General features: G+C 38.1%; 2 protein-coding genes across 2 annotated transcripts in view; both read left to right on the forward strand.

The window, feature by feature from the left end:
- Positions 1 to 186, forward strand: part of slc1a5 (solute carrier family 1 member 5) — a 12,750-nt gene extending 12,564 nt beyond the window's left edge. Inside the window, exon 10 of the mRNA XM_072690698.1 lies at positions 130 to 186. The gene's annotated coding sequence lies outside the window, so the exon portion shown is untranslated. The remainder of the gene's footprint in view (positions 1 to 129) is intronic.
- Positions 7 to 26,749, forward strand: strn4 (striatin, calmodulin binding protein 4). Its single transcript, XM_072690694.1, has 18 exons — positions 7 to 426; positions 8,190 to 8,293; positions 10,570 to 10,646; positions 10,812 to 10,890; positions 10,988 to 11,173; positions 14,579 to 14,753; positions 16,255 to 16,411; positions 17,627 to 17,722; positions 18,074 to 18,192; positions 18,397 to 18,572; positions 20,131 to 20,178; positions 20,284 to 20,405; positions 20,783 to 20,950; positions 21,143 to 21,283; positions 22,938 to 23,036; positions 23,226 to 23,312; positions 23,432 to 23,612; positions 23,834 to 26,749. Exons 1-17 carry the CDS (start codon positions 142 to 144, stop codon positions 23,599 to 23,601), a joined length of 2,289 nt encoding a protein of 762 aa, XP_072546795.1. The 5' UTR covers positions 7 to 141; the 3' UTR covers positions 23,602 to 23,612; positions 23,834 to 26,749.

Below are 26,749 nucleotides of genomic sequence, written 5' to 3' on the forward strand. Positions count from 1 at the left end.
TCACTATTTGGCATCCCCACTGTGTTTGGTTGCGCCTGTATGGAGTAAAATTAGGAAACAGAACTAGTAGCGCGCTAAAACGGATAGCCGCTTGCCTATTCTTTTACTTCATTTTTTTCCTTGCTTTAGCGACACACTATAATGGAGGCGGAAAGATTTGGTGGAGGGACAAATCAGAACATTACAGTTACTGGATCGGGGCGAAATCCCAATGGCCCGAAGCCTGTGCTTGGGCCACCATCTACAATGGCAACAACTGCGGCGGCATCAGCAGCCGGGGCGATGCCTGGATCCTCCCAGCCACGGGGACATCAAGACGGAGAAACAGGCCTGTCGTTACCTGGGATTTTACACTTCATCCAGTATGAATGGGGACGCTTTCAGGCGGAAAAATATCGATGGGAAGCGGAGCGAGATGAACTTAGGGTAACTTTCATATTCATTTCATTTCATATTCCATTTAGTCAGCTAGACTAAAGGAATTTTTCAAGGAGCAGTAGTCAGACCTAAGACAGCAAATAAGAATCTTCTTGGCTTCTTATCTAGATGCGTTTTCCTTGACAAATCTTATATATATATATATATATATATATATATATGTGTGTGTGTGTGTGTGTGTGTGTGTGTGTGTGTGTGTGTGTATGTATATGTATACGTGTGTGTGAGTATGTGAGTGAGAGAGAGAGAGAGAGAGAGAGAGAGCGAGAGCGAGAGATAGAGAGAAAGAAAGAAAGAAAATGTAAGCTTAGCATGATGCATAAAGGTTTGGTTGGTTATTTTGTATTTAGCTAGCTAGTTTTATTTGTAAAATGCGCTGTTCCCCCACGCCTTACTTTGGTAACATATGCATTGCACCGTTTTCAGTTAGCTAGCTAGCTAGTGGAGTAAAGCTTAGAGTAGAAAATATTTAACATGAAAACATATATATATTTCGCAGCTCACACCACTTTTCAGATTCAGTTTTATTTGTAATGTCATGGTTAGTAGAAAGACGCACAATACCAATGACGTAATGCACTGGTGTAGGCGGTGTAGCCGAGGTAAACCAGAACAAACTTTTCGTTCTTGTGGGAAGTTGCTAGTTTTAAGCTCTCTTTTTGGCCCACATTCCATTGCCGGGAATTACCTAAGATTTATGACGCAAGCGTGTTACAACAGGACCACCCACTGGGCTTTTGTGTATGTCTGTTCCTGTTTTTAGACCAGTCTCTACATATCAGTACAAATGTGCCCAGAAGGACCAAACGCTTTACACGTGTTGCAGGACAAGAACATGTTGTGGGATTAGTCACAGGGCTCGATTTCTAGTATAAGATATTTTATAAATCTAAAAACTTTTCACTTTTGTAACAGTTCTATTTTTATAGCAGATTTTCTATTACAGTAGTAATAAATGCAGTGTAATGCTGTGTATTTGAAGACACATCCAAAATGTGTTAACCCAAGATTTGAACAGAACAGTTTTGGCAAAAGTATAAGTAGCGGGCTTCCATCCTTCCTTATAAAATACCTTCTACTTTCTTTTACCGCTATAATTAATTTTGTATTTATAAAGTATAAAACTAAATCTAGTTGGTTCATAGCTAAACGACTAAAGCATTTGAACTATGTGCAATCAATATTTTGTATATTTGAATGAATATTTGCATTCATATTAATTTACATACAAACTCACTATATGTGTGGCCTTTTTGTATTTCTAGTTGGGATGCCCTGAAATCGGACCTCTAGAAGATGTTTTTGTCAAAAAAAGAAAAATGCATTAAAGAATAATTGCATTTGCTATAAATGGGGTTGCAAAGGGGTGGAAGGTTTTTTTGGGACTAGGGTCATGCCAAGCATATTTAGTGGATCGGAAGTATGTGTGTAATGCAATTTTTCTTAACAAAGAAAATGGAATTTGCTGTGGCAAATCAACTGGAAGGTTTTGCAGTGTGACTGCTTTGGAAAAACTTAGCAATACAACTTACCCGTCCTAGTAGCTTTCACAGTGGGCAACTGGAGCACTGGAGCTGAGAGGCCAGGTTTAGTGTGTGGGTTTTTTTAGGGCTGCCACTAAAGACTTAATTAATTGAAGGCTGCCACTCGATACATTTTTCAAATGGATATAATGGAATAAAGTATCTTTGTCATTGCACAACTGCAACCAACTGGGTGATTTTGGCAGTGTGTAGAAAAAAAAAACAGAAACAGAAAGTTTAGGTAGCATGTAATTGACGGATTTAGAAGTGGGGAAACTCAACTACAAGAGGGATAGTCGCATAAGGATTTAAAACATGAGTCTGTTGACTACAGTGACAGCATAAAGGGCAGTTGTTGACTCTATTATAAACCTATGAGAAAACCATGGTCATCATAGTTGGTGAATATATCTATTTGTTTGGTTGCACACAATTTCACATGTGGAACTATTTTGGTGTTTATACAATTGAACTGTTTATAAAAACTTGGATGGCTTATGGCTTATCTGATCTTGTGAATTTTAGCGTTGGTTAAAACCAGATTTAAAAAGATCTTGGAAAAGTTCAAAATCAGTCATTCCACTGTACAGAAAGCGACATGAAACAAGTGCTAACATGTCAAGTCAGAAGGCTTTTATTGTCATTCGATCTGAGTACAAGCACACAGTGGACAGAAATTATGCGTTGGACCACGGTACAATACATTACAGATACACAAAGTGCAAACAAATATGCAAACATGAGCTGAAACTCAAGAGGAGCTGAGTTAGAAGAGAATTTTTTTATGTGTACAGTATTAAGCATCAAACGGCTAGAGCATCAATAGAGACGTGCATGAGGTAACTAAGGGTTTCCGTTCAGTCCTTGTGTGTTGATAAGTCTGTTGGTAGTAGCTGTTTGAGAGTCTGGCAGAGGTGGCTATGATTCTCCAGTACCTTCTGCCAGACTGTAGAAGTGAGAAGAGTCTGTGGGAGAAATGGGTGGGATTGTCCACAATGCTTTGTGGACACTGTGCGTGATGTAAATGTCTATGATGGAGTGGAGAGTGAACCCAATGATCTTTTTAGCTGTCCTCACTATTCAGGGGTTGGGGGCACCAGTGCCCCCAGTCCTTGATGGACTAATTGAAATCAGGAAATCCAGAACCAGTTGCAGAGGGAGGTGTTCAGGTCTAGTAGGCTCAGTTTCAACCTGATGCTGAGGGATGAGCATTCTGACATGGGTTGTTTTTATTGTCCAGGAGTTGAGAGTCAGGTGGACTGTGGTGGAGATGGCTTTGTTTGTAGAACGATTGAGGCATTAGCACTAGGAGCTATATACACAGCTACTATGTATGCTGTAGTCAGCACCCTTGGTAAATGAAAGTGTCTAGCTCCGACAGTGGCAAATTCCAGCAGCAGTGAGCACTGTCTGGATACTAGTGCTGTGTTTTTACACCATTTAGTGTTGATGTAAACACCCAGGCCCTCACCTTAAGTCTTGCTTCTCTATCCACACAGAAGCAAAGCAGCCATTCAAGCTGAATGACTGGGAGTGGAGTGAAGTGGAGGTCGTCATTGGTGTTTCCCTAAATACAAAAACATGGCACTCTCTAAATTCATGCTGGGTAGCTCGCTGGATTCAGAGATAGTCCAGTTTGTTCTCCAGAGAGCAAACGTTTGAAAGCAGGATTTAGAGAACTGCTTGGCCACTGGTGTTAGCTGTTAGCCTTGTGCATACTCCGGCTTGCATTGTATTTTTTTGGAGACTTCTTGCGGCCCGCTCTTGGGCTGAACTTGCTAGGTTGGCCTGACCTTTAATGTTAGGACAGTGGAATGGCTGATGTCTAGTTGAGATCTTGTTAAACCCCTTTACAGACTTTGAAGCATGTACCGTCTTCTTTCTGACGGCTTCAGCGAGTGCTTTGGATCTTGCCATGGTGATACCATTCACTTCAATGTGGTGCACCTGACTCTAGGCATTTTAAGTAGTAATAAATGTGGGGGTGTTCTCTTTTTTTCCTAATGAGAAAACTGCATTTCTGTTCATTACATTTTTAAGTTATATTATTCAAATGTTGTTTTCTTTCTTTTCCTCAGTTTAATTCAGTTAGCTATATTACAAGTTTGGCCACCTAAAAAAATCTGAGCTCTTGGATGATTTTTTCAAAGGTCTCTGACCCTGATGACATGTTTGAGATATGACTTTACAGTCATATTTAGAGAGGCCACTTGATGCAACTTTCAAGGCTTTATAAATATTCTGATTCCTCACTTTTTACTGCAACAAACAAAGCTATTTGCCAGGGAATGTTTAGTGCTGACCATTCACTGTAAAACAAAAAACAAAAAAACAATGACGTAGGGCTGGGTATGGTAAAAATACTATATCACGATAGATTCTTATAAACTACTACTACTAAACTACTAGTCAGATACTCTCCTGTACTGAATAGAGTGATTATTATTTAACATCTGTTGCTCTTTATTTAATGAAACTAGTCTAACTACAGTGTTTGTAATGAAACCTGCTGTTGATCAGTGTTTATTAAGCACTAACAGTATATTGTACAGAGCTGGGCAATAAAATATCATCACATAGTCTTCTGTTTTATGAAAATGAAGCTAGAATCGCTCTGCATTTTGTGCAGTTTGCAACCAGAGTCTATGCTGTCGAGACTAGAGGTGAGGCCATTCACACCTACCTCATTTGGTTACCTGTGCCACCTTCTCACAGACCAAGCTTCCAAGCCCACCATTGAGCTTGCAGTCTGGCCTAAGGGGTTCTGTATATGGCACTTTGTAGTAAAATACTCCACAGAACATCCAGCTGTTAGTCCCTGACCATGCTGTATTAGGTTATTTTTTACTGTGAGAACAGATTTACTTTTTCCATCAAATTACAGTACTGGAGCTCAGCTCTGCCACTTTGACGAACCAAAGTTAATGCGGTCCAATGTATCCCCCAAGCTGCAATGGGTTGGGTTGTACAACATTGGCTCCATGATCATATTGGCTGTTTTACACTAATATTCCTTTGTGGGATGAGCAGCAGGACTAAGTATGTATACTGCGTCCATGAAAATTTAGAAAATTTTAAAATCGTCTTTGCCAATTCCAACCCTCTTATTTTTCTGTTGACTCGTTTGGTGGACTGGATGATTAAAGTTTGAGGAAACAAGACATATTGGCAATTTAATCTTTTTTCATTTAACAAACAGGAGCCTCAGAAGCATGTGGGAGAACCAATACACAGCCACAACAGCCTGGCACCTCCTCCTCATGCTGGTAACCAGCCTGGTCACTGGACACACTGCTGTGATATGGCATCCCATTCTTTAACCAGCATTTGTCGCAAGTCAGCCAACGTGCTTGTGTTAGGCACTCTGGAGTGAACAGCATTCCCAAGCTGATCCCACAAGTTTTAATGGGGTTGAGGTCAGGACTGCTGGTAGGCCATTCCATCCTCTCCACTCACAAATTCTGGAGGTAGTCTCTGATGAACCCTCTCTGGGGGCGAGCGTTGTCATCTTGGAGGATTGAGTTTGGTCCCAGACTATGGAGATTGCCACTGGTTGCAGAATTTCATCTAAATATCTCTCCGCATTGAGATTGGCTCTAATGATGACAAGCCTTGTCTTTCCCTGAACGTGTGGAAAAATGTTATGTTCAGCGAGTCCAGATTCATGTGTTGCCAACAACGGCGCAAACGAAACTGGCGTGTGTGCAGTCTGTTCTGGATTGTCTGGGCAGAGAGCTGTTGGCCATATCGTCCTGCAAGCCTCTAGGTCTTAGAAGACCTAAGTGCTTACAGGGTGAGGAAACGATCTTGGGGTGTCCTCTTCTTGGGAGGCCCACTTTGCGGCCTGTCTCTCACGTCCCCCTATATATGGAACTTGGCCTTCAATTTGGAGATGGTACTAGGGCTCATTTAGGGCTCTTATTATTTTCTAGGTTATACATCAAATTGTACGTACATTACCTAATATGAACAAACAATATTGACAAAATATTTTTCTTCTTCCATTAATATGCTTTGATGCAGTATTCTGTGAACAGCTAGCCTTTTCGGCAATGGATTTCTATGGCTTACCCATGTGGAGGGTGTTGATAATCTTCCAGACAACAGCCAAGTTACTATAAAATGCTGGAGATATGGTATATAATAACATTATATTAACATAATATTACATTACCATTTATATACTAATATTTTCCATAAAATTGCTTAAGGTATTAAAGAGTTTATCCTGCTTTTGTTGGAATTGTCTCTACTAGCATTGATATAAGGATTGGATTTCATTCAGCAACAACAGCGTTATTGATATCAGGATGTTGGATAATCACCACCCCACCTCACCCCCAACATACAATACAAAGTGTTAATGGAACACATTTCCTCTGCTCCACAGCTTAATGCTGAGGGGATTAATAACCTCAGCAAAAAAATTTATTATTATTCTCTGTCTGTACTGTGTTGTGTTGTCTGTCTGCACTTGTGTTGCACTTGTGTTCTGTACGCACTGTGTCTATGTTGCACCATGGTCCTGGAGGAACGTTGTTTCGTTTCACTGTGTACTCTGTATATAGTTGAAATGACAATAAAACCCACTTGACTTGACCCCTCTAGCCCACACCTGGTATTAGGCATGGTGCCTAATTATTATCTGTTAATTTTTATCTGTGCTAGAGAGTCTTATTCTATTGACAGTAGTTCTCTGCGGAGCTAGATAAGCTGTGTGTGTCAGTGCCAGCAATCCTCTTTGCAAAATGGGTTTAAAGCTACATTTACAAATTTTCAGCTTTTTGGCTGAAAAATAATTAAAATGAACTCTTTGCCTCTGGCGCACTACAATAAGCAGAACGCTCAGCTGCTGCTTGATCCTCTGCAAACCCATTTGGTTCTGATGGCTGCTGCTGTTTTCTGCAGAAGGCTGCCCAAAGTTATTTTCTTTTTAGGCAGTGTGGACTGTGCATCGCCCCCTTCTGTCCTTCCTCTTCTCGCTCGTTTAGTGCATGCGCTGCTGGTTCAGGTCACATTTCCAACATCTCTTCCTCTAACCAACTCTTTGTCTCAGACAAAGAAGCATCGTCCATTTTATAACCACCACGGTAACGAGGGTCAAAAACTGTACACTTGGGCAGCAACTTTTGGACATGATCAGTTTTACCTTTAACTGCTTTAAAGGTAGTTTATGTATTATTTCTTTTTCATATTATTTGTAGTTGTTGTTGTAGTAGTAGTAGTAGTAGTAGTAGTAGTAATAGTTTTTTAAAAAAAATTATTATTATTTCTTTAGTTGTTCACTGTTGTCCGAATCCAGCAAACCCTCGATTTCACTTTCCCGTTCCAACTCTGCCAAAACCTCTTCACCCCTCTACTTTCTTTGAATTGTAAGTTTGTTTTAAAGTCTAAAATTAGGTCAAAGGTCACAGTCAACAAATCCCTAGCCATACCAGATATTTGATGTGTTTTATCTCAAGCATACCTTATGCAACTAATAAAGCCCTTGATTTGCCACCTGATTTGCTTATGAGGTTATTATTAGTTGTGTTTAATTGTTTTTGGCTTGTTTATTGCAAACTGCTGGAAAGTTTGCTTATAAAACCTTTTTGCAATGGGGGTTAAATAATCTTTTCAACAGATCTGTTCATTCAAGACATAAAATCCACAAGACCTCTAAAGGCGCCCTGTGGTATCTGGCACCAGAACATTAGTATTATTTAACTCCTGTAAATTGTGAGGTGGGGCCTCCATGTATTGAATCAGTGAGCCCACAGTCTTGTCTTGTCGTTGGTTGTCCTTTCTTGGACCACTTTTGATAGGTACTGAACACTGCATACCAGAAGAAATCCTGTTGGTCTGGACTAAACTTTTAGCTGCCTACAAAAGTGTTTGCAGTCTGTAATTTCTGCCAAAAGATTTCTCCTGTCCTCAAAACATTTGTGCAGGTCACACTAATTATTTTTGTTTGTTATTAAACTGTGAATTACGTTTGTTTCAGGTTTGATTAGCTACAGAGACTAAGCTTACGTGTGTGTGTGAGTGTGTGAGTGTGTGAGTGTGTGAGTGTGTGAGTGTGTGAGTGTGTGTGAGTGTGTGAGTGTGTGTGTGTGTGTGTGTGTGTGTGAGACCCAGTTTTTCAATTGTTATTTTTACAAAACTGTAGTTAATCCTAATTGGGAAAGATCTCAATGTCTCTCAATTTCAGGTTCTCATTCTGCTCTCTCTCAACTTTTTTTTCCTCAGGCACAGGTGGCATTCCTTCAGGGAGAAAGGAAAGGGCAGGAGAACATGAAGCAAGATCTGGTGAGGCGGATAAAAATGCTGGAGTATGCTCTTAAACAAGAAAGGTGAGCCCAAATTAACACAGACAATATCCCAATAACATTTTGTGTATTTTGTGTAAGTAAAAAAAAAAAAAAAGGGGGAGAGGGAGGGAGAGAGAGGGAGAGAGATGCACTAGTCCTCGCCATAAAGAGAAGTTACTACTAAAAGCCCAGCAAAGTTAGAGTTCACAAAGACACTGTTCAGGACTGATGCATCTACTAAATCCAGAGACTCAGCCGGTAAGAGTATCCAAATAATTAACACCACCAAGGAATCGCTTTTCTAGTGGAAATAGCAGCTGCTGCCTGAACCAGTGTGGACTGTCCTAGCTCTGTGCTAAGAGTTGCTGAGCTGCGTTTGCTTAGCTAAATGTTTAGCCTGTTAGTGTTCATTATATACAGTTGAAACACATACGCATTTTTTATTTTCTCACTGTCTGACATGAAATAAAAAAAAAACTTTCCTGTTTTAGATCAATTAGGATTACCAAAATTATTTCTTATTTGCTAAATGCCAGAATAATGAGAGGGGGAATTTTTATTCATTTCTTAAAAGGCAGAAGTTTAAATACACTAAGATTACTATGCCTTTAAACAATTTGGCACAGCCCCTTTAATGATGTCATGTCTTTGGAAGCTTCTAATAGGTATATTGGCAACATCTGTAAGAGACACATCTGTCTTGTTCAAAGGTGGTCGTTTTTCTCAATTCATGGGCAGTTATTATGCACCTTTTTTCTTCAACACGTTTCTTGCAACCCTGTTGGCTATTTTCCATGAAACGCTTGATTGTTTGGTGATCACGCTTCAAATTTTTTGCCAATTTCAAGACTGCTGCATCCCTCTGCAAGACATCTCACAAGTTTTTTTTTTTTTTTTCAAATCTCTCTTCTGACCCATTTTGCCAAAGGAAAGGAAGTTGCCTAATAATTAAGCACGCCTTATATAGGATGTTGATGTCATTAGACCACACCCTTTCTTTCTTATTACAGAGATGCACATCACCTGATTTACTTGATTGGTAGTTGGCTTTCAAGCCTATAGAGCTTGGAGTAGGACAACATGTATAGGAAGGATGATGTGATCAAAATACTCATTTGCCTAATAATTCTGCACACAGTGTACAGTTTATGGCAATGGTACCAAATACTAATGAAATGTATTTAAACTTTTGACTTTGAAGAAAGTAATAGAAATTGCCTTCAAAACTTTCTCCCTTATTATTCTGGCATTTAGCAAAAAGAAATGATTTTGGTCATCCTAATTGACCTAAAACGGGAATAGTTTATTCTGAAATTATTGCAAATCTGCATATCAGATTAAATGACTGATATATAAGCAAACTGAAATCCTGTTATTTGCAAATTAAAGACAAAGAGAACTGAATTTAAAAATGTATTAAGATTAAAAAGAGAAAAGAAGAAATCTGCTTGGTCATTGAGTGAATTCCAGTGGATACTCCGTGATGGGTCAATCCCTTTCAAGTAGGGAAACTACACAAAATTAAAGACTTGACAAACACTGTCATTGTCGTGCCATTGTCGCTCTTCTGTTCACAACAACTTGTCTGAAGCTGGAGCTGTCTACCTTTTGTGCTGTATTAGTCAAGCTCCTGTTGAGAATGGTGTTCCAGTACAGGTAGAAGCAGTTTAAAAAGAATGTGGACCTAATTTGAACTGGTCTGAGCTGTAGATATGAAGTGCTCATTCAACCTCAAAAGATTTACCTTCCAAAGTGAATCTTGCCAGGTCCTATCCCTTTTCACCCTTGTTGTTTTTTTTTTTATTGATTCCATCTTCGTTTGGAGAGTATCCACCACACATTTTGCTTCCTTAATAACATTATTAACATTTTCAAAGTTATCGCATATTGCTTTAAAATCTTTTTCCAACGTGTCAGGCCTCTCAGATATGGAACTAAATTCTTTTATCGAGTTGCAGCTTATCAGCTACAACAGTGCATAGCTTAGTTTCAGTGACTGTTGGCTGTTATGGGCGTTTCTTTTCTGGAGACATCTAATGGCCATACCCAAGTTCAAGTAAATTTTACTAGCTTGGTATGAACTCCCAGTAAGACTGGGATTACATTAAAGATTGAATTACTTCAAGCAAGACTCCAAACGAGTCATAACTAATGTGAGCCGTGGTCAAAAGGAAGAGTTGCCTTTACTGTAGTTTTTTTTTGTTTTTAATTAAAATCTTCCCCCTAGAAATGCATTTCTAAAATGTTTAAGAAAACAGCTTTACTGACTTCTAGGCAACATATTTTAAGAGAATTAATTCTTTGTTTTGTATCTTTAGGGGCAAGTACCAGAAGCTGAAAACAGGTACTGATCAGAACCCAGGGGAGAAGAAGCCTGATGCTGGGAATGAAACAAGTAACGCTACTGTTTTACCCAAATTTTTTAAATTTTAGAAATTCAGATCTTGATGTCTTTCAGAAATTACTAAATTGTAATCTGATACACAATGTTGGTGATTATCCTGCACTTATCCACTGGATTGTCATAACCAAAGTGATTTACGCTGTCCTTGTCCTGCAGTTCCTAATGGGCCAGCAGAATCGGATAGTGAGCCAACCAGTCAAATGACTTGGAAGGAGGGACGGCAGTTGTTGCGCAAGTTTGTCATCTTTATCCCTCCACATTCTTAACAAAATTATAACAGAGAATAGGTTGTTTAACTTTTGTTTTAATTTTGCGTATATTTTTTTTTACAGGTACCTTGAAGAGGTGGGATACTCTGACACTATTCTGGACATGCGTTCAAAGAGAGTGAGGTCTCTGTTGGGTCGCAGTAGCCCAGAAGTGAATGGACCCCCACCAAGTGAAGTTCCCTCAGAACCTGAATCCCATGATGGGGGGGAATCACTACTTGTACGCCAGATAGAGGAACAGATCAAGAGGTTCGGTATTTTTTTTTTTCTCCTCCATTTGGTAAAGTAGCCAAAATTTTCTGTTAGGCTGATGAACTTTTCACAAGCCTGATCCAGAGGGTTGACGAATGAAGTAACAATAAATGTGGAATAAAAAGTATAAATACAGTAGTATTAGTATTGCTAAAAGAAAAAAAGAAGAAGAAAAACAAACATAATGGATAAAGAAAAAAAAAAGATATGCTCAAGTGCAAGCCCTGTATGAGCATACAGTACATGCATACTTTTTATATGCTGAAATCTAATTCTTATTTTCACCACTATCCGCTCTCATATAACAAAAGAAAAGGTAGTACTTCTCTTGCAAAGTTTTTTTTGCAGGAAGTGCTACCAACCTTCTGTGCTACACAGACATGAAGTGAGGACAGCCATTTTCTACAACGGCTCTCTTCTGCTGTTCTACACCAGCCTGTTGGTAGAGGTATCATAGAGATGGTGACCATTTGAGAAAATGAGGAAGACACTGCTTAACGGAATATGCATTGTGGGTTTGCCTACACAGTCAGGTTTAGGTATCTACATGAAGGAAAAAATTATATTTTCAATGACCCAAAAAAGATTTTGCTTTCCCTATTTACTGTATCTTATTTTACAGACTCCGAAGGTGTTTGAAAACTTGGAAGCAAAAAATTACACATGTTGACACATCTTGATGTCTTTGAAACGTGTCTTATTGAGGGCACTGTATGTTTTGGAATTGTAAGAAGATTCATAGCTATTGGAAGGGGGTCTACACAGTCATGCGAAATATATTTCACTTAGATTTTGAAGTGTTGAACAGTATTCATCTGTTGAATTTATACTCTGACACTGTCCATGCTTTAAATGCGTTCAGTGAAAAAAACCAAAAACATTATTGCTCTGGTCTGAAGTCTAAGGTACTCTCAGTTAATATATGACACAAGACACAACATCATTATTTGGACATCTTTTACATATGATTTACATCTAAAATATTTGTTATTTTTTTATTTTTTTATTTTTTATTTATTCCTTTCACTCCCATGTACCTTGCTTTGTTCTTCAATGTGAACTCGAATAGAATTTGACCTGGTGACCTGGTTCTTTTTGAATGTAACTCACACTGAGTAAACACCTACAGTGCAGGGTAAAAAAACGTCAGTAAACTCTTGAATTTAATAACCTGCAATTAATGACTTACACCAAAAAAATATGTTTGTTCATTAATCATTCTAGGATGCTTTGTGAAAGCCCTCTTCAGGTCATGCCACAGAATCTTGATAGGTTGAAGGTCACAGTGAAAAAAAAAGATTTGTCTTAAATTATAAATGAATGAAAATGTCAAGACTCTGAGTCAGAGGGTCAAGGTCGTTGTCATTGCCTTAACCAACTCTTTTTTTTTTTTTTTTTTTTAGCCTTTAAACTTTTAGCTTTTAAACTGTGCTGTAATTGAACTATAATATACTTTTGGATTGTAGCGGCTTTTTTGTCATCAATAAGCATGGTTCTTGTTAAGTGCTTTCTAATAGTGTGTTTTTTTTTGCAGTTTGTAAAGCCTTCCATAGGTCTTTTGCTGTTACCTTTTGAGCTTTGAGAATTGCGAATTATGGTCTTGGAGTGACCTTAACAGGGGAGAGTAGTAACAGTTCTGAATTTGTCCCAATTGTAGATGTACTGTCAAACGTCACAGGTTATAATAGGTGTATGACAATGCAAAATAGCAGGCTGTAGGCATATCATCACAGAATCAGTTTATATGGATCATAATTTCTGAAATCGGGGAGGAAAGGCATTACTACATGGCGTAAAAATAGACAGCATATTTACCAGTAATCAACACGAAGTTAATGGAGTTAAATTAACACTGTGAGTGTTAAACTTTGTGGTAGTCGTATATGCTTCTCCGCACCTAAAGAATCAACTCGATCAGTCAGCCTTAGGAATGTAGTAAAACACACTTTAGTCCTGCAGTAAACGCAATGCCGGCGGAAGGCTTTAGAACCGTGTTGGACAAAAACCTTGCCGTACAGTGTTGGTTACAATTCTTATACCTCACAAAAACGTGATTAATGTGCAATTGCGTGACATTCACACTTTGAATCAGCTGGTCTTTGATGTCCATTTGCCAAAGCACGTTGGTTTCCATCGCCTTTGATGGCCATATGCTGATAACGCTGGTGATGCTGGTGTGAAGTTGATAGACCCCATTGTTTCAACATAACTAGGTCACCATTTGTCTGCTCCTTTTCCCTGGACAGTTCCATATGTAATAGCATGTGGTAAAACTAAAACAAATGAAAGAAAAATAATCTATCAATATAATACTGGAATTCCTGGTGGGGGCCAAACTAAGAAACGGGGACCGGCCATGAAAGGGAGAGGGCTGAGGGTTGTACACTATATTACCTATCCTTTGCATCATAAATATAGTGGCTAGTTTGGGGTACAGGTTACGGCCTTGACTTGTGTACCCTAAACAGGAACACAGGCTGGGGCTGTGAGATTCGAAAGCTAGGTAGGGAGACTGCAGAAAATGCTTTTTTGCATTTCTATAGTACATCTTTAGGTCGTCTGGAAGTTGCATTAAAGCATGGTTCACACTAACCCGACTTTCTTGAGAAGAACCTTTGTCGGTAACCAGGCTTTCTGTGTGTTTATTTAATGGGCAGAGCACCTGTAAAACCCACACTTTTTATCTCATCTCCTTTTTTCATCACCATTTTTTTTTTAAGTTGATAACAAAGGTTCACTTTTTCTAGGTTGGTGGGTATCTACAACCAGAACTACAGAGGAAAGATTTGGAGCAATTTTTGTCTCAGTTGCAACATAAAATATTTGGAAGGCACCTTTGGCTGTACTTGTTGGCATGGTTCTGTTCTCTTGTTTATTTCATGGTGGAATCTCAGATGATGGCCTTGACACTGTGGGTATGGTTTCTGAAGGTCACATCGTTTTGCCTGTTGGTCATTGCACGTTTCTAACACAATTAATTGGTCTTGATCCATTCCTTCAATTCATCAGGATTTTTAACCTTGTATAGTAAATTTTGTTATTACATATAGCCACAGTGTTTTTTTTTAACCATTTATATTTTACCACTGACTGAATTATTGCTACAGTGCTAAGTCAATGATCTCATTACACAGTAGTATTGGGGATCCAAGTATTGGATGATTGAACCACCTCACAATCACTTAAGGCATACATGCTGAAATTGCAAGCATATAAGAGTAATGTGGTTACTGTTCCTCATGTGCAAAGCTTGAGAGGAGGTGCATGCACTGTAACATTTTTCGTTTATATACGCTGTTATGCCATTACTGGTTGTAAATGTTGGTTAGTGTGAATATGTGCTATGTCTATCTTTTAGTCCACAAACAGCAAAGTAGTTAGTTTTGATTGTGCATTTTACAGGAATGCAGGCAAAGAGCATTCTAAAGAGCGGATAGGTGGCTCAGTACTGGATAAGATTCCCTTCCTGCGCAGCTGCCAGGATGATGAGGAAGACAGTGATGAAGATGATGACTTCCAAGGCATTGCTACAGATTGCATTGATGGGCCACGCAAGAACAAGTCATCACGGACCAAGGTTAGCAATGCTGTGAAAGATTCAGACATTAACAAATTTCCTACACATACAAAAGCAAACTTATTGTTCATATTGTGAGAGCATATAGTGTAAAGAGCTGAACAGGAGTGAAATCCTGTCCCTGACATCTTTAACATTCCCCACACCATACCTTTCTGTCCCCTCACCTTTCCCACACCACTACTCTGCACCCCAGCAGTGTTACCACCTCATCCCAACATGTTATCCCAGAATGTTCCCATGCTGTCCATATACATACCAATATTTATAATTTTCCATTCTTAGCTACTAAAAAACATTTGACCTAGATTTTGTTCATTATGGTGGTATGTCATCTTACCTGATGTCAGGACCGCGTTGCCACGCCTGCACCGGGGGCGGTCCACAGGCTTCACAGACTTTTAAGTTGACATTCTGTTCATGCCTATATTCACGGACTTCCAGGTCAAGGTTCACATCACTGTTCACGGAGTCTTAATTTGACAGCCATGCTTCTCGTTTCAGTTCATGTATTAGGTCTCCTCATGTACGTTTGATTTGTGTTCATTGTTTTGTTGATTTGTAACACCTAAGGCGGCGGTATTTAGGGAGCGAACGCGAACCGACTCACTGACGAGAATTTACCATCCTGATCCAACCTGGTGTGTTGGCGTCTGTGTTTGGTATCTTTAGCCAAGCGTCTAGTTAGAGATTCACGAGGACGTCCGTAGGAGTGCTTCACGTTTCCAGTGTTCTACTGAGTCAAGCGTCTCGTTAGAGATTCACGAGGACGTCCATGGGAGTCCTTTGGGTTTCCAGTGTTCTACTCAGCTATTACCGTTCATGAGTGTACTGAGACTTTGTTTTGTTCGTGGGTCACCTCCTGGGTTCAGCGACTGATCTCACAGCTCCGTATTCACGTCAAGTATGTTCTGTTGCGCCTGACGAGCGCTGTTTGTTATTTCCCCCGTTTATCCGCTGGCATGGCCAATAGTTTATGTTCATAGTTTACCTCCCTGTTAAGTTTCCCTGTTCTAGCCTAGCTCCCTAGGTTTCCACCAGCCTCAGGTGTGCGTTTTGTGTTGTCTACGTTCCTTTGTCACGTTTGTTTTGGTTGTTCATTAGTCCCAGTAATATTGCTGCGTTTTCTTGTGTTTATCCCCTTGTTTTGCTTAATAAAGCACTCTCGCATCGAGCCATCCCCTGCGAGTATAAACCCCCCTGAGTCACAACCTAGCCAGTCATGACACCTGATACTTAACTTACTAACTTTTTTTTGATCTTAAGAAGAATTTAGTAAAGAATGGTTAGTGTATCCAAATGTATTGCAACATACATAAGACTGCATATCTGTCCCCTGCTACAGGTATTGGGTATTGACATTCCCCTTCAACATCTAGATTACACACAGTCAGAAAAACTCATGTGCCATTTTTGGTTACACTTTTTGTGACATGTGACAAGCAAATTGGTCCTGCAGGAATTCGAGGTCCATAATATCAGATGCGTTATTTCTGTGTAGATGGGTGATGAATCCATGACCACAGTTCTAGACCCTGAGGATGAAGAAGATGAAGATGACTCGGAAGATGCCCTTAATGAGTTTGATTTCCTTGGCTCTGGAGAGGAGAGTGAGGGAGCTGGGGAGGCACGCATCTCAGGAGATGGGCGTGAGTTAGGTATAAAAGAATATATAATTGTCAATTGGTAATTAATATACAGTTTTAAAATTAGAATCAGGGGCACTACAGCAGCTGTAAATTATTGTTATAGAGAATTTGGGTGGAGCCTTTCTTATTTAAATCTAACATTGTTTGGTTTGCTCAATTATTGAAGTATGGCAAACTATGCAGAAGGTCAAACAAAAATTGCTGTATTGCTGTTGCCTACAAACATTTTTTATGAACCTGCTAGTAATACATTTTATGGTGTATAGTATAGTATATAGTTTGTTAACGGGGAGACCTCATTATGCATTATGCAACATTGCTGTGTTGCATAATTGATTGATAGATAGATGCATACATGATACATGCATACATTTAGTGTTCCCTAAAGAATTTTGCAGCCAGTAGCAGTTGCACAATACAGCACAGTAATACAAAAATATGAATTTAAACCTAACCGGAAATTAGGCAGTACAGTAATAAAGAATAAGGAATGAATATTGTGCAACTGTACAGTGTGTACATTTAAGTAATACTTTTATAAGGCATGTAAAAGTACTGTATACCAGCGTGCCGAATAAACCACAAGTAAACTGTGTGATGGTAAATATGACTACTTCACTATTTTTCAAATAAACTCCTCTTGATATAATGAGAGGGGGGAAAACAGTGAGGAGTATAATAGAAGTATAATATGGAAGACTTGGAGTATTGAGAAGTAGAGAGCAAGCATATAAACTCAGCAACGGGTTTTTGTTATGGGATAAACATGCATTTTGAATAAGGCTGTACCCATTTAAAATTGTGCTTGTGCACAGTACGAGGCAACTGGGCCTAGTGTAAGTACACTCTTTGTGAACTGGAGCCCACTGCCCATGAAGAATGGGCTAAATTTCCTCAGGAACGTTGCCAGGACCTGGTCTCTGGCTATGCATTATGTTTGCAGTAGGTTGTAATAGCAAAAGGGTGCTCTACTAGGTACTAAAGCCTCGGTTGAATAATTTTGAAACTGCACAAGTCTTAAAAAATGGCATTTGAATTTGGAGAAACTTGTTATATTGGTTGTGCTAAGGTATTTAAATTAAATTTAAAATATTCAAGTGACTGTACAAACAATCCCTTACAATCAGTTTACCTTTTGGGTAACTAAAAGCAACTCTGCATTTATTGTTTATCTGTTGTGTTTGTACAGATGTTGATCTGTTTCTCTTTCCTATATTGGATTAGAGAACCGCAGGAACAAGTTGCAAGGCATAATGTCAGATTTCCCCCCAAAGTCCTCCCCACCTACCACTATCCCAGCACAGTGTCGCTCCGGGGAAGGTAAGCACACCCCTTGATCTTCTCTCTTAATGCATGTCTATAGCAATCACAGCCCTACTCAATGTTTTTGTTTTTTCTATTTTTTTTTTACTTTATTCTTTATACAGTAAATCCAGTTAGAACTTGTGTCTCTATTTTAAAATAACTGTTCATTTCTAAATTTGTAAAAATTGGCTAGTAGTGAACAATGCTAGAATATACAGTACAAAGTGAACAGATTGCTGGGTTTTGTAATTATGGATGACAAAGAAGTGGGAAGAAAACAAATAAAAATGTTAAATGATGATGTGCATTGTAGAGGCCCTAGCCCAGTAGAATACCTTAAATTTTTTTTTTTACAATTTACTGTAGGGGGCACTCTGGGTTTCTCCTCTGATGTCTTCATATTGGATGCAGTTGGAGCAGGGGACATTAACCTTGGCGAGCTAGCTGACCTTACTGTTGCTAATGACAATGAGCTCAGTAATGATGTAAGTCTTTTTTTTGTGCTTGCTTTGGGTTGTTTTAAAGCTTTTGACTAAACACATATGCATAAAATGTAAATAATTATTTTAAATTACATTACATTTTTATTGTTTACATGTATTTTATATATATATTTGCATCTAATTAATAAATCTTTCCCTCTGCGTTTCTTTTTTTCTTGTTCCGTCTTGTCCTCTCCCCTTTCATAGCTACAAGACAGTCGAGAGGAGTTTAAAAAGACATGGAATCCTCGCTTTACGCTACGAAGCCACTTTGACGCTATCCAAGCACTAACCTTTCACCCCATTCAAGCAGTGCTGTTGACCGCCTCAGAGGATGGCACATTGAAGCTTTGGAACCTAAACAAGGCCATGCACTCTAAAAAGTAAGCACTAACTACTAGCTCTGTCTGGCCTTAGGTGAACTGATGATGAAATGTTGCCATTGAATGCAGCAATGCATGCAGTTATGCATGCATTTCTTTAATCTACAAAATGCACTGAATCATAGACTGACATACAATGTTTCATATGCTAACATTCAAGTAAGGTCTGCTGCTTATAAGCTACTGTATAGGCAAGAGACTTAGGAACACCTAATTAAACAAGGGGAAAAAAACAGGTAAACTTTTGTTTGTTTACAAATTATTTATTTAAGTGCGTTCCTATTTTAGTTTAATCCTCAGTTTTCTAACAGTTGGCCTAATTTATTTAGCCAGATTTTATTTATTTATTTATATTTATATTTTTTAGTTTTATTTATTGATCTGTTCTCTATGAAGTAACATAATAATGTATAAAGTAAAAGCATATGTAGCAGTTGACAAATGAAAACAAGCAAGTGTTTTGTTTCCATTTACATCAGACCCTTCTACAGCCTGCAGCTGCACTAATTGGTTTTAACAGTTTAACAAATGATTTTACAAACTAATTTGTTCGACTTTTGGATCTGCCCCACTGATGAACCCTCAATCTGACAGGAGCTATTTTAAAGTGAGAGACATTGAGCAGTAGTCAAGACCACATTTGTTGAATCAAAAAGATATCCAAAACTTTGAGACCTCATCCATTAAAAGTGAGCTATACAGATTTACTTGATTTATGACATAACACACATTAATGGGATTCTGAAGGGTCATTGGTTCTTGTGAATGTAGCAAAACATAAACCGGCCTCAGCTTGTGAGATACTATCCCGTGCTGTCTTACACAACATGAGATAATTAAATAATGTGTAATTAACACATCACACTTACAAACCTTTTTATTTGAGCAAGAGGTTGGATTTTTTATTCACAATACTGCTATATTTTCTTAGCACACTCCAGCAGACTTCAATTTGGCAGTAAGTAAGTAGTTCTGTCAGATAGCCTAATTGCTTCAGTATTAGGTAGTCATTATAAATTGGCACTTACACATGCTTTAGGTTTGTAAACAGTTGATATTCATTAACATTCATCAAAAAAATAATAATTACTATCACTAGTTTTTTATACTTTATAGACTTATATATTTTATACTTTATACATATATATCCTCTCTCTATATTATACTCTATATTTAAAATAACTAATTTTAAGTTAGTTTGTATGTTAATTTATTTGAGGTGTGACACTGCGAGAAGACAAGTAATATTTAATTAAAATGTGTACATAGATTTTACATAATAAAGTGTATTATATCAGCAAAGATTTAACACTTTACAACGTTTTGCAGTTTAGTTTCTTTTAACCACTGTAAAGAAAAAAACACAAGTGTAAAATCTTTGCTGATGTATACAATACATGTTTGTGTATAGTTTTTCTTTCAAGACAATTTTCACAGATCTTTCTCAATAAAAAAAATTTATTGGCATGTTTAAGTCTAAAGATATTTAATACTTAATATAGATATTGTGTTTTGACCCTGCCCATTCTCTCTGTCGCTCCTTCTCTCTCTTTTTCAGAAATGCAGCACTGGATGTTGAGCCTGTTTATACTTTTCGAGCACACAGGTGAGCTTTAGAGTTTGAGTTAACCTTAGGATTTGAGACTGATTTATGGTCATTTGGGTTTTCTTATGTATATTAACAGAATTATGTGTGTGTCTGTGAAAATAGTGGATCAGTCCTTTCTTTATCCATGGGTGAGGAAGGAGAGACCTGCTACAGTGGCGGTCTGGATGGAAGCGTTCGTTGTTGGAAAATTCCAGATCTTAATGTGGATCCTTATGACAACTATGGCAAGTCTCGAGAATACTTAGTCCTGGTGATGCTTTTATCATACAAGCTTTTAGTCTGACCGACATTCATTTGCTCTTGTTTTAATTCATTACACATCCCAGCTAAGCTGTTGTGGAGTCTTAATGGCTCCACAAGAGGCATGTGAAAACAGGACTGAACAGCCAGAATCATGCAAAGCATTGTCTGTTCAATTGATCTCCATTCATTTGTTCATACTGCTATTCTATACTGCTATTGTTAAAATGGAAACCCAGTTACAGCTTCATCTTTAAAACATAATTTCCCTATTTGGTGTACTTCAGATGTTTGAAGCCCTTGCTTCATAGATTTATTATGCATTTGATTAGGGTTGTTTTTTTGTGCATGTGTTCTACAGACCCAGGTGTTGAGAGTAGTGTGCTATTGGGACATGAAGATTCTGTCTGGGATCTGGCATACTCCTCCACTCTGAAACGTCTAGCCTCCTGCTCAGCAGATGGCACTGTGCGTATTTGGGACCCCCAGAGCTCCTCCCCTTGCAAATCTGTTTTCAACAAAGAGAAAGGTCTGTCTGTCTGTCTGTCTGTGCATGCAGTAACATTTAAAAGGATAAGTTTATTATTAAGAGTTTAAGAGAATTTTAAGCTTTTTGTCATAATTAACAGCTGTTAGTTATTCTAGACCACATTACATGTTTAATAATTGAGTACATTTTTGGTGCCACTTTATTTCACCAAGACACGCCTCTCTGTCTCAGAACATGGTACTCCCACGTCCATTGCTTTTGGGAATGCTGACCTGTCTCAGGCAGTGGTGTCATTTGATGGAGGTGAGACTGTCCTCTACGACCTCAACACAGAGCAAAGCATCTTGGTCTTGGAGACTCAAACTAAGGATGGTGAGGGCGGAATCCCTTTGTAATTTTGCAAATACAAAAGAGTGCTAGAGTACAGTTCTTCACAGAAGCACAGGGATAGCCTTGTAAAGTACACATTTAAAGGCATTTATTATGAATATTTTGTCAGCCCTTTCTAACACTGGCTGCCAGGTGTTATGTTTCTGTACTATGCTTCTGATTATTTGTCTGGTAAGTCGTCCTGCACTTTATAAGATAGCAACATCTGATCAGGAATAATGTGCTTGTATACAGCACTCATGTATGATTTTAGCATTTTAGTGGCACCAAACGCACATCACTGGTGGTTATGGAATAAATAAAAAGCAGGTTTATATTAAGTTCTGACTTGTGATAAATATGTGAACTGTGTTTAAAAGTTGGCTCCATGCGGGGAAACAAACAAACTAATTAAGCTCTACTAATTTTGCCAGGAAATGTGGTAAAATATCCAACCAGAATTCTTTCAAAAGCTTGATGGCTATCAGAATGGTTTGGTCAATTGCAAGCTGCTAAGGGACATTTACCTTTTTTTTTTTTTTAATTATTACTACTTATAACAATTTAAGAATAACTAATTATAACAAAATCGTTACAAAGCTAATTGTATATTTAGACCCTGTATTTATTCCTTTATGTACTATATGTTAAAGAACAGTTCTCAAATGACATTCATGTTCATGATGGGTGTATTTAAACTTCTGAACGCAACTATTTGGCAATGTTTGAATTTTTATATAGAATTGTGGCTGATGCTGGCATGGTCCTAGAATGGTAGTAGATGTCACAGTGGTATTAAAGTTTATCAAGAGTAGATTGAAATTAAAGGTAAAGGTGCACGTATTTGTCACTGTACAGTGTACACTGTACAGCGAAATGTGTCCTCCGCATTTAACCCATCTGTAGTAGTGAACACACACACTAGTGCAGTAGGGGCAGTGAGTACACACACCCAGAGCGGTGGGCAGCCAACTCCAGCGCCCGGGGAGCAGAGAGGGTAAAGGGCCTTGCTCAAGGGCCCAACAGTGGCAGTTTGCCAAGCCCGGGAATCGAACCCACAACCCTGTTATCGATAGCCTGGCGCTCTAACTGGCGCTCTTGCCTGCCCCGTCATTCAGCCAAGAGTAGATTTGTGGATTAGAAACTAAACTTGTTAATACGTTTAATCAGTGTTTAGCAACCCTTCTCCTTGACAACTTCCTTCTTACGGATTTCACCTCCAACCCAGATTAAACGTCTCATTCAGCTAATGAAGCACTTCTGAATATAGTTTGATTACTTAGTAATCATTTTGTGTCTGCCATTTTCTAGCCAAGTAGTCCTTAAGGTTTAAAGCTAAAGTTTGCGAGAAAGCAGGTCTCCAGGACCATCGAGCTAGAAGGGGACAAAAACAAACAAACAAACAAACAAACAAACATTGCAAAGTCAATAGATGCACCAGCACAGTAAATCTGCAAGGTTAGTGTTTTTAAAGTGCATATGTACAGTATGTATAGTATACGTAGATAAATATACTTAATGTGATCATCTTTTTAACTATTAGTGTTTTAAACTATTAATTTAAAAACTACCTGTTTCATGTGTTGTAAAGGAGTTGTTTCTGTAGTATGTTTTCTTTGCACTAATATAGCATGTCCATATTGAATGCCCTCTGCAGGCAGCAAGCTGATTAATCGTGTGGTCAGCCATCCGTCCCAACAAATCTCTATCACTGCCCATGAGAACCGCACCATTCGCTTCATGGATAATAAGACAGGTATGTGTGTGTTTAACTGAGAGGCATTTCCTTTTAATGTAGGAATAATCATGCTATTAGTAGTAGCAGTCGTAGTGTTGTTATAAAACTATGTTCATAATGGTCAGCCCAAGATATTCTGTGTGGTGGTGTTTTTTTTTTTTTTTTTTTTTTTTTTTCTTTCTTAATTTCTTTCTTTCCCTCTTCCAGGAAAAGTCATTCATTCCATGGTGGCTCACCTGGATGCAGTAACTTGCCTCACCACAGACCCTAAAGGCACTTACCTCATCTCTGGCAGTATGTACACACACACAAAATATATAATGCAGAATAATAAGTAACTTGCCACCATTCGTTTTTGCGGTTTAAGTTTCAAGTTAATCAGTTGAGAAACAATATAGTCATTCACCCTTCAGGTCATGACTGCTCAGTTCGCTTGTGGATGCTGGATAATCGGACATGTGTGCAAGAAATCACGGCTCATAGGAAGAAGCATGACGAGGCCATCCATGATGTGGCTTTCCACCCTTCACAGCCCTTTATTGCCAGCGCTGGAGCTGATGCCCTTGCCAAGATTTTTGTCTGACTCCAATCTTGGTTTGTACTTACATTCATACCCATTTCTTCAAATGCAGTTTATATATAATGTTTTGCATTAGATTTTAAGCATGATTAGTTGAATGCATGTCTCAATGTTGGATTGCCAGACCTGGGAGAAACTGGCCTAAGTGTCTCTAAAACTGTTATACCAACTTTTATTGCTTATTTCATTTATTTACCCTATTTATTCATCCCTCTCTTCCTGTTCTCTTTCTTAGTGGACACCTTCACTATTGGGCATGAATTGTGAAACATAAAGCCAACTCTTCTAATTCTACACATCTATGACATGCATTTAGAGGGAATGGCACACAACTGCCTGTGTAATAAACATGGGACTCCATTGCTCATAATCCTTCGCTGCCTCACACATTGTGATAGGGACTGTACTGTTATGATAGGTTTTTAATACAGCAGTTTTACAGTTTTGCTACTTGTTTTAATGCACAAGTTATGTGCACAAGCACTAGTTCTTGTTCAGGCAGGCTCCTTAGTGTGTATACAGGGTCATCGCCCTCATAAGAGAACACAGTCATTTCAGTAATTTTAGGACAAATTAGACTGCTATTGCCATCACAACACTTCCAAATATTTCAATCAGTATGGATTTTAAACATTCTTATTTATGAGCTAATATTCCTACATAATGGGAACAGCCGTCTTACCCAGTAACAAATAATGCATTTTAATCCAAAGACTGATGTGGAAAACTTTTTTCAGCATTCAGTTGCCACATTGTCAGCAGTACAGCAAAAATCATAGCTTTAACTTTGGCCTCACATCTGCACAGAAAAAGCCTTAGACTTTCAGCTTTCTGTCATCTGTGTAGTTATGTGTTTTAAGTTTTTAGTGTGTCTGCTTGTTGTGTGTATGTTCTGAATAAGAGTTTTTGTGGTTGCCATTCATATCACTATTCATATCCACACTGGTTACATTACAAGCAGTAGTCAATAGGCCAGTGACTCACTTTTCAGTAAGTAAAGGAACATCCTATTGCAAACAGTTGTTGACTGGGTTAGTGCAAGATCTGTTTTGTGAATTGAGATGCTATCTCCGTATACCCTGTACATAGCCAGCTGTCTTTCAAATCTTGGTGCTAAGCTCTTCTGAATCAGGGAACTATTTGTGTAAGCGGGTGGAAAGTATTCATTCCTTGCCTTAGCCTGCCATTGCTAAGTTGTACCATCCAGTACACGGTTTCCTGTAAAATCAGAATGACAGCCAATTGAGTGATTTTTTTTTTAAAAATGTGTTTGTGTAATGTGTTTTTATTTATTAATATATGTTGTTATGTTTCAAGATATGTTTTAGGATGGAGACAAATTGTGCATATTGTAAGGCAGGTGCCATATGCACCTTAGAAGATATTGATAGTGGAACAGGGTAAGACATTTTCTGCAGGAGCATATTTTTTTTTATTTCACATTTGATTATTTAGATTACTACTGTTCTAAGACGTTAGAACATGCATGAGTGACGAATAAGTGCTTTCACAAAATTGTAATTTTAAATTGTCAAGAATGTGTTAAAGTAGGACTGGTTGGGGGTGGGGTGGCAGCTAAAGGCTAGGTGTCAATCAGTAATGTGGGTCTTTCTGCTCATTTACCTTTTTATCCTGGAATATTTACCTACTAGGAGAGACCATTTCCAAACAAGAAATCAATATTATAGTAAAGGAGACAAAGGATGCCATGGACCAGATTCATAAAAAAGTGCCAGATTTACCATGACATTAACAACAAATGTATTCAATATAATGTTTGCTCGTTCATAAAAGTTTCCATTTTTAGAAAAACTGATGCTACCGCATATACATCATCCTGCAAAAATTATGCAGGTTTTAGAACCCTGCAGTAAATGTCTTGGTAAAAAACTGAAATGGATTTTGCAATCTTTTCTTCATTTGCAAACATGCATGGTCTCTCTGCCAACTCTTCATGCTTTATACACACACTAGGAGCCCATATATTTTAAAGCTAATTCTGATCTGTTTTCATGACAGACATCATAACTATTAGATGAACTACAAATAACCCGGAGCAACATGCAGATGGTTTTAAGCGCTGAAGCTTAGTTTTTATCTGGACTTTTTTCTCTACTTTTCTTACATTTTTAAAGAGGATGGAAGTTATTTTTATATTGGATACCATTGTTTGTTGCTGTATTTTACCAAACAGTAGTTCTGCTTCTTTCGTTTTATTACTTGGCCATCATGCAACTAAGACTTTGATTACTGTGCCACAAAGTTGCACTTAGTTACCACCAAGATTTATGAATCTGGCCCCATGTCTTTTGTCTGGAATGGTGGATGTTACTTGCTCAGTCAGTGCATATTAAATGCAAAGCATATTTAACATTCAAACAGTTGTTCAGAGTGAGATCACCTTATCTTGCTGCTTGCTGCCTTCATTTAGAGGGACGTCACTACACACTAATGTTTAGCTTCATGCTACACTACATCTGTACATGAAAAAGTTACATTCATAATCATATTCTCTCCAAAAGACTGCAGACTAAATGAGTCTGTGTGAAAATGTCACATTCCTCTTTTCTATATCTTTGAAACCTCATACTAGCTTTTTAATATTAAAACTATTGAAGAAAGAAAATATTATGAAACATGGCTGCCATTGCGCCCTCATTTTGCTTTTCTTCAAATGTCATTATTATTGTGACTCCAGTTAATAAATTGTAAAAAACAATGTCCTAATGAATTTTTATTTTTATTTTTATTACTGTTAGGCTTAGAACCTGCTTGTGATTGAAACATGCAGAGTAAAGCTGTTTCGAGGGGCGGGGGAAAGTTTAATAAACTGGTTATGAGTTATGACAAAAAAGGCAGTCAAAGGCCAAGGTAAAAGGATTATTCTTTATGGGTTTTCTTAAATTGCAATTTATCACTGTGTGATATATTGTAAATCACATTAAACTGCATTTAAACATTATGCTCTAACTCCAAGGAATAAAAGACCTGCCTTTTATTTATTTTTTGTTACACATTTTTGAACTGTATTTTAGCTTGAATTAAAATGATACACTTACAAAGTTTCCCTGTTCTTCAATTTCCGTTTATGTGCAGGTCTTGTGTTATGTTGTTTGGAATAAAATAAAGATTTTCTACATATTATGTAGTA

The sequence above is a fragment of the Salminus brasiliensis genome, chromosome 11, assembly GCF_030463535.1.
Source record: "Salminus brasiliensis chromosome 11, fSalBra1.hap2, whole genome shotgun sequence".
Classification (NCBI taxonomy): Eukaryota; Metazoa; Chordata; class Actinopteri; order Characiformes; family Bryconidae; genus Salminus; species Salminus brasiliensis.

What these genes read in the sequence shown, in the direction of transcription:
- strn4 (XM_072690694.1), top strand. Translation starts at nt 142, where the DNA reads ATGGAGGCGGAAAGATTTGGTGGAGGGACAAATCAGAACATTACAGTT. An exon ending in TATACTTTTCGAGCACACAG is followed by an intron (nt 20,179 to 20,283) that starts GTGAGCTTTAGA and finishes CTGTGAAAATAG; the next exon opens with TGGATCAGTCCTTTCTTTAT. An exon ending in CACTTACCTCATCTCTGGCA is followed by an intron (nt 23,313 to 23,431) that starts GTATGTACACAC and finishes TTCACCCTTCAG; the next exon opens with GTCATGACTGCTCAGTTCGC.